At 39.4% G+C, this 8,732-nt stretch overlaps 1 protein-coding gene across 1 annotated transcript in view; it reads left to right on the top strand.

Annotated features, from left to right (window-relative positions):
• The first annotated feature begins 2,048 nt into the window (after window positions 1-2,048).
• Window positions 2,049-8,732, top strand: part of SOAT1 (sterol O-acyltransferase 1) — a 14,837-nt gene continuing 8,153 nt past the window's right edge. Inside the window, exons 1-4 of the mRNA XM_010013277.1 lie at window positions 2,049-2,111; window positions 6,600-6,748; window positions 6,833-6,892; window positions 7,284-7,391. Of these exons, the coding sequence (XP_010011579.1) occupies window positions 2,088-2,111; window positions 6,600-6,748; window positions 6,833-6,892; window positions 7,284-7,391 (341 nt within the window). The 5' untranslated portion in view covers window positions 2,049-2,087. The remainder of the gene's footprint in view (window positions 2,112-6,599; window positions 6,749-6,832; window positions 6,893-7,283; window positions 7,392-8,732) is intronic.

Genomic DNA, 8,732 nt, shown 5'->3' on the forward strand with positions numbered 1-8,732 from the left:
TTTTCTTTTTTCCCCCAGGACATGTTAGTTGTGCTGTGAGCTCAGTGGCTCTGGCCTGCTTTCTAGCAGATGAGCACAAGGTGGTTCTTAGCACAGTAGTAATGAGGGGGGAGAGGGCTGTGAATACAGTTGTGGAGTGGGACAGTGGGGGAGTAGAGCCGTTGAGGTGATATGAAGGGGATACAGTTCTGGTGCTTGTGCAACCACCTGCTTGGATTTTTTTTTTTTTTTTTTTTTTTTTCATGGAAGAATGCATTTGAGACAAGCAAAGTGCATGAGCTGAGCGGGACAGGGGACTCTGTAGTGGTATTTTACACTCAAATTGTGTTCTGCGAGTGTAACAACATTATGAGTCTAAATGCTGAGGTTTTTTGTTTGGTTTTTTTGACTTGGAGGTGACATGCTTACCAACCAGGGATCCTATTTTGTAAAAATGTATCTCTGTGCGCAGCCAAAAATTGATGGTGTTAAACAGTTCCCTTGTTTGTTGTTGCATTACAAGGCTGCTACTTAAGTAGTTGTTGCTGATCTGTTCATAAGTCTATAGCTTGCATAGCAGTTTTTACAGGCAAGGACATTAATGCTAACCACCTGGCATAGTTTCGTTGAAGGCAAAGTCTTTTGTTTCATTTAACTCTTTTCCAGTATTGGAATTGGAGTCATCTCTGAAGCACGTCTACCTAAACTTCTTATGACTGGTTGCTCATAAGAGCACCTTCAGACTAGCGTGCATCACAGAAACACTTGTTCCTGTGAAAACAACATGCTGTATTTTGTGTGCATAGGCTGTGCACATAGAAGGAGGCTGTGTTATGAGCCCTGATGTTGCTAAAAATCAATTTTGTTACACATCAGCATAACACAACATTGTCACCTCTGTGGCAAATCTGTTAGCTTGTGCTTCCCTGGAATATTACTAAGGAAGCAGTTCAGTACCCTCTTTTTTAAAAAAGAGCTACTTAGAAACTGATTGTGCAAGTTGTAATGCTCGCCACTCTTGCTGTGTAAGGTACTGTTGTAGCTATAATTGCCAAAGGACGTTAACAAGACAAAGATTGCTTTCTTTTCACTCTGACTAGTATTCTAGGGGTGTGGATACTGCTGCCTTAATCTTACTTTTCTGTCAGGTGCAAGACTCTGTTTTAAGTAACTTTGTCTTCTGTGTTGTTCTTATTGGAGAAGTGAAATGCCAGCTGCTTGCTAGCACCCTACAACCATTGCAGACAAGCCTTGTCTTAAAACTCAGCTAGTCTGAAATGTCTAATTCATTTATGTTGTTCCTGTTGATATAATAGAGGCATCTCAGATCTGTATAGTTCTTTATGTAAAAGAAGGGGGATATCTGAGGAATTACATAATAGCCAGCGGCATTAGTAATGATAAAAATCAGATGATGTTCATGGTGCGGTTAGACCTGGCTGTTTACTTAAGTAATGAAACATATTGAAGAATAGAGTCAGGCTGATATCTAGCACTTCTCCTGAGGGGATGAAAGGAGTGGGTATAGCCAGGTTTGAGCACAGGATAACCTTCCAACTTGCCATTTAGCCTGTCTTCAAAGCTGAAGACAGTATTTTGTTGTGGTATTTTACAGTCGTGACTGAACTGCCTCATCATTGGCAATGTAGAGACCTCCAGACAACTTAATCTTGTGTCTGTTTCACTATGCATAAGATAAAGCTCTGATAAAAGATCAACATACTTGGATATTACCTTCAAAGGGTTGTTTTTATTCATGTTTCAAGGTTGAATATGTTTAGGGACCTTGGGAAGATTTGTAGAGTTGCTGGAAAAAAAAAGCTTTTGAAAATGTAGCGTGTTACCAGCTGTTGACTGCCTTATAGTGCTGTGATCCTAAATGGCTGTTTAAAATACTTGGTCATAGCTTATGAATTTCCTGCAGCTTTGTTTTGAACTTACTGGAACCTTACTAGAAGTCAGAAGAACTAATGAAAAATCAGTGACTAAGTGTGTTGTGCTTTCTGTGTGTTTTCAGACATGCAGCTCACATCACTAAAAATGCAAATGTTAAATGTTTGCTTCCTTCCTTAGGCCGGGTTGATGTCGACCATGTGATAACAAGGAAAATGCAGTTAATAGCAGAAGCTGAGGTAAATATACTTTAGAGCTTGCTTGTGGGGAGGAGTGGGATAATTGACCCTGAATGTCTTTTGGAGAGTCACTAGTCCTGGATCACAGATATCTCTACTCAGTCATAGTTTGAATGCAGTGACTTTTATACAGCCCTCTTTCTTTCCTCCTCCTCTCCTCTGTTTTGCACAAGTGGGATAGTGTTATCAAATGCAGTTGTCTTACTTGACCCTGAAGGTTGAAGTCCAAAGATAAGAATGAACTTTGAAGCCTGTAAATAAAATAAAACTTTTGGCGGTATGATTATCAGCTAGCTTGCTTTTGCATATTTAGTCTTTAAAATGTTCTGTGCCCTGCTATCCATTGAATAAAGGGTAGTGTGTATCCCACAGCTTCTCTTGCCCTGGCTATGGGGATGACCTTCCTGAGCCTTGGTCCCAGTCTTTTTGTCAGTGAGCAATAACCTCAAAGAAAATAGCACTGGGTATTTCTAACATTGTCTGTGTGAGCTGCCATTGTCTTGGAGTATGTTAGGTGATTTATGCCCAAATTAAATGAAGTCAGCTAACAATGAACTGCACCCTCCTTGTTAACCTTTGTTTTGTAGCACACATGTTCTTCAGGGCAAATCGTCCTGTACTCTTACTTCATTTTATTTCAGAGAATTCCATGATAAAGATGAAGTAATTTAATTGTGCTAGCTTTATATGAATGTTGGGGAGTAGTTACTTATAAGACAGAGACAAATATCTTGAACCTTTGAGATGTTTTCCTGGTTTAGTCTTTTTTTCACCTCTATAGGTGGTGTATAATTTATAACAGATATAACTAAAGTGTATTTAAATGTCTTCTGCAAAGGAGGTACTGCTTTTTGTGCTGAAACTCCTAAAATTCAGCCCATTCAAGGGATAGTCAGCTCTGAATTCTGTTTTGTATGTTGTCTTCTCTGAATGATTCTTACTGAGGACATGATAGAGCAAGCCTCATATCTTTTCTTTTCAGACAAAACAGCCACTGCACATCACTATGTTGGCAACAGATGCTTGCACAAGAAAGCTCTGACTCGTAAGCACATGTTGCTTTATAAGTTCCAGGGAACACTAGTTGATTGCAAGGGGACAACTTGATCTTGGATTTTTATTTTTTTTTTTTTTTTTTTCCCAGGAATGTCTCGTGTTCCTAAATTATTTTTTTTCTGTCCACCAGCTTTGAGACATGCTAGATAGTGTTTTCTTAGCTGCAAAGAGAATGGAAGATAACCAGCAGGGTCAGTGGCAGCTTAATTACTGAAGTTTCTCCCAAAACATGGGGACTTCAGGTTTTAAACCCTGAGTCAGGCAGCTTGCAGATTTGCTTAAGGTACCTCAAAGCTACAGTAATAGCTATAAGGCTGAGTAAAAACCTCCATCTACTGCAAAATTCCTGGAGTGCCTGGCCCTTTTGCCGTGTGAACCACTGAACAAAGGTTAACTGCAATTTAGACCTTTTAGGTGATGGGTATCAGAGGTCTAGGCAGATGCTTGACTTCTGCAAAGTACTGGTCACTGACAACTCCCACTGATTTCTTCCTTCTGTTTTTAAAGGAACAAGTCCACATCTCTTGCAGAGACAATCCTCTGCCTCCCAGAAAAATGGTACCAAAGAGTAGCCAACTCCTAAGAGCTTCTATTTCATTAAGCACTGATGAAGCTTATTTATTTTATACTGGCAACTGCCAAATAGGGGAAAATATGTGTTTTATTAAGTTAAATACTAATCTGCTTCTTCTACTGCAGCTTCTGTTTCAAGAGGTCTCTCTGGATCTGACCACTATGATACAGGAGGAATGTCAAGTTCTGATGCGTCTTTACTTCAGGGCCTTCTGGTTTTATGTGTGTCTGTATCTCCTGCCAGTGTTAAACTTGCTTACTTGGCTGTTGTCACATTAGACAGTAGCATTTTGTAAGAATACATCACCTATTAATGTATTTTCTTAGTCTACAAATTTTGCTTCTAGAGAGAGCTTTTTAGCTTAGTTGGTTTTGGGTTTTTTGGTTTTGTTTGTTTGTTTGTTGTTTTGGTTTTTTGGTTTTTTTTGTGATCTTCTGTAAAAAAAATCAGTCCAAGCATGCCTGGAAGATGAAGGCTCTATCATGGATGACAAGTATCTGTCATGGAAACAGACCCCTTAAAGCATAGCTGTGGTATGAGAGCTGTGTGAGAGGCAAATGTATCCCTGCTGCAGCTAACAGATCCAGTTTCAGTTGTCTGCATTTTCCCTCTTTTCTTAGACCTTTACCTGTTCTTTTTAAGCAAAACCAATGTGGCTCCATCTTTCTTTAGCATAAATGTTAGGCACTGAAACATAAACACTAAACACTTACTGATAAATGAGCTCAAGTGTCACAAATGCCTTTTTGAGAGAAAAAACTGTGCGCATAACTTCCAGACTCTTTCCTTGAAAATTAATTTCTTGGGTTTCTTACTTTTCAGCCTTGGAGATTAGGAAGTAGATAGCAGTTGAGAATTCTGAAGGTGATCAGGGAAACATGTGTTTCTAAAGCAGCTAATCCTTAGGATGACTAGATGAAATGATACATAGTTAGCATGTAGGAAAACTTGGACCTTGAATCTGGTTACCAGTTGAAAAATCCCAGGCAAAAGGATGGCTGGACAAATGTTGGTGGTAGTAGGGACTTGCATGAAAAACCAGAACACAGTATAGAATTAGATTTGAAGTAATGTCTCGAAACTTGCCAGTCTGTCTCCTGTGCTGAAGATGATGGCTCTGTGTCAGAGCATTCTCAAAAGACATGGTTCAGAAACTCGGTGGTTAGCTTTCATTCATGCTTCATCACTATGCTCTAGTATTGGGAAAGCCATTTGGTGTCTGAGCACTTGGCATTAAGGAACTGAATTCTCAGAAGTCTTATAAATCACTGTCTTCTGAAGTGCCAGAGATCTTAGGGGTTTAGGTTTCCAAAGTTCTTGCTGCAATACGGTGAACACATAGTCTTTTTTTTTCATTGAGGAAATATGTCTTGCCTACTTTTTTAGTCATAAGAATAACACTTAAGCCACTGTGCAAATGTCAGGATCCTCTCTGCATATAAAGAGTAAGAGAATTTGCCTTGCAACAAAAAGCTTTCCAGGGCTCTGTGTAGCACTTTCTGAAGAAATAAGTAACAACATTTTTGTTAAGTTTCTCCTAAATGCATCTAGTTTTAAAAATTCTGTCTGGGGTGTGGGAGATCAGTCTTTGAAAGTCTGTGTTATGGGACTGGGTAGCAGATTAACTATATTTCAGACAGGAAAATGCAGGAATGAATTACACATGCTCATCTTTAGGCAAGATGAAAGGGATGTAAGAATAGCGTAACATTTTTGCTATCTGCCTTCTGAAGATTGATGATAGCCCTTGTCTAGATAACTTATTATTGGGAGGGTTAAGTAATGTTTTTCTTTTTCTAGAAAAACTCTTTATTAGGTGAAGCAAGCAGTGTCTGGGCAGGGTGTTCTGTGCTCTATCCTCAGCTGATTGCCTCCTTTTTTTTTTTTTCCCCCCTGTATCAGTACATTTTTTCTTAAAAGGTGGTAGAGAGGGGTGCTCATCTCTGGCTTTTGATGCACCCTTAGAAGTCAAGGCCTCTAGTAAACCACATGCTTCAGAAGTTGCTTTTGTGTATTAAAATGAAAGAAGAAAAATAAGAATAGGCTAAAAATGGTTCAACATTGTCACAACTGGCTGTTAACAGAGAAGATAACTTATATAAAGCTGTCTGAAGGAAAAGGAATGTAGGAGATTCAGCTGGGATATTTGATCCCATGAATTCTTGAACTTCAGTCTTGCTGCTACCAGTTTTTTGTCTCTCACTGTTCAGTCTAAATGCTTAGGAATGTTACTCTGTTTCTCTACTAAAATTTTTCTGCCCATTTTGTAATTTCAGTGGTACATGAAAGTTTTCATCCAAACAGTGGTAGAAGTGGATAAATTTGGTCCTTCCTACAGTCAAATTATTTGAGATTGCCTCTGTGTTAGTGTGTGAGAACATCAATGGTGATCACTTAGCCACAAGCACAAGAAGGTCCATTTTCCCCTCAGTAACACTAGATGGGCTCATAAGTAAATAATCTTTGTACTTGTTTTGTATGCTAAGGATGTAACTAGTTAAGAAATATTTTCTGGGGCTCACTTATTAACCTTCTTGGCACTATAAAATATGTGAAATACTTGCTGCTCCAGACATTCATATGAAGATCGGTATGTTTACATTGCTTCTGTGTTGCATCTGATGGAGAAGATACATGTTATTATTATTCAAAGTCCTTTGGCCTGACTTGTGTGAACAGACCAGGGTAAGCCCCTGATCTTTTCCAAGTTGGCTCCAACTGTTGGCACATGCTACAGGAATGTTTTCTTGATGCCTTTCTTTGTCCTGCTCTGGGATAAAAAGAAATATGAATGTTTAAAAAAAAAAAAAAAAGCATCCAGAGAGTTAACCACTTCTCTGCTCTGTTTTTACTGTCAGCAATTGAAGCCAGCTTTCATGAAGGAAGTGGACAGTCACTTCACAGAGTTTGTGAACAATTTGGTGGCAAAATCAGCGCTCCTGGATTCCTCATCTTCAGCCTCCCTTTTCCCAGCTTCCTGTTCAGAGAAGGAACTGCACAAAGCCAGGTAAGTCAGTTTTAAGGTGTTCCTATAGTAAGAATGTTGCCTGAAAGCCTTTCTTGTCTCAAATGTTTTCCTCTTCGTTTGCAGGACCTTGAGAGCCCCTCCAGAACATGGGAAGATCTTTACTGCCAGGAGGTCCCTTTTAGAGTGAGTAACTTAACTCCACATTTTCAATCAAATTGTTTGAAAATACTCCAGATAGCAAATTAACTAGGCTTTGATTTGAGGGGCTCTCCCCACCACCACCTGTGGCTTTATGTTCAAACACATGTGGACTAATCTGTTCAAGCTTCTCTGTTTCTAAAATGTCTCTACTACTGCCTGCAGGCTTCCCTGAATGTAAACCTTAATTACAGTCCTCTCAGTACTGCTGAGATAATGGCTAATTATAAACTGAGAATGTGTCTGTGTAGACTGGCATTCAAATTCTACATTAACTTTTAGTCTCCTGAATTGGGATGGCAGTGATGAAAGCTAAACTACTGGAGGCATGATGGGCTATGGGAATGGCCTGATAGCATTTGAATTTCTCCCTTAGTGAGCTGTTTGAAGTAAGTCACATCAGGACGATCTACCATATGTTCATCGCTCTTCTTATTGTCTTCATCCTCAGCACACTTCTAGTAGACTTCATTGATGAAGGAAGGTAAGAATGCTTTGGAAAGACAGGGGTCAGGGCTGGGAAGTGCTTGCTTCCAAAGCTCCAGAGGCACATGAAACTGCAGAGTGGAGCAGAAAGAATGGGGCATGCTTCCTTGAGATATTGTTGGAAGGAGGGTTTTAAACTTGATATGCTTTGAATATATGCTGGAATTTGCTGTTCAGGGTATGTGGTAATTTCAAGCTAGATATTAGGAAAATCCTAAAGGTATTCCATGAGAATTTTGGCCAGCACAATTTGGCCTAACATGCTTAGTTCATCCCGAGACTGGCAAAAGGAATGTAGACTGCTTTAGTTGAATAACTTTAATGAAGTGGTAGCTTTCAGCTGCTTGCGTTGCTTGAAGGAGGGCTGGGTTTAGAAAAACTCCTAATATTTCAGCAGTCCTTCCTCTGCTTAAAAATGACAGTTCTGGAACGCTGTGCTTTTGATTAAATAAAAATAGAACCTTTTGTTTTCTCTAGGGAAAAATCTCAAGGATATTGGCAGAGACTCTGTTAAGACTGCTTTGCAGGTAGCCAGTTGTAAACAAGAGTGAAAGACTGGTTTCCTCACACTTGCTTGTTGCATTAAACAGTATCTTGGCAAGCTGTATTCCATGTACACAAGTAGGATTACATGTTTATCTTGCTGATTATCCGATCTTCAGTGTACAAAACCAGAGCTGTATCTTGATTATAATCATTGTCCCTCTTGTCTAATTATAAGAACAGGCTCGTGCACCATTAAATATCGTTTAGCTGATCCTAACTTAGTGTATGGACATTGGAGGAGAAGAGATATTTACCTCTAAAACAAATAATAGGGCTGGATTCTCTGATTACTTAGTAAGAAAATTATTGCTGTGTTCTCCGCTAAATCTGATAATTTGGATCCGATTTGCAATTGAGACTCCACATGGGAAAAAATAAGTTGTGTTGGTGTACTTTATACTACCTTCTAAACTAAGGTCAGAGAAGAAGAGCTGCTTATGTGTAGGAGCAAGCACTGGTGGCTTTGATAGTAAGGTTGAACATCCTTTAGTTTTAAGCTTGATCAATGAACCAAAGTACCAGGTGCACACCAGTTGGACATATTTGGACTGGCCATCTAATGACCCTAAGCCTTTTGGGTGACCTCTAAACTGAATCCATGTAGGATGCCTACAGATTTCACAAAGCAGAATTAAACTAGGTTTAAATGCTGGGTGTTAAAATACCTCCATCCCTATAGAAGTGGGGAAAAGCCTCTTTAGATGTTAAATCCCTGTGACGAACTGAGTCTTTGTGTAATAGTGATGATGTCCTGGGAGTGTTCCTCAAAAGCTCTTTTGGACCCTGGTTCAGC

Source organism: Nestor notabilis, unplaced genomic scaffold (genome assembly GCF_000696875.1).
Source record: "Nestor notabilis isolate BGI_N333 unplaced genomic scaffold, ASM69687v1 scaffold5434, whole genome shotgun sequence".
In the NCBI taxonomy this organism is placed as follows: Eukaryota; Metazoa; Chordata; class Aves; order Psittaciformes; family Psittacidae; genus Nestor; species Nestor notabilis.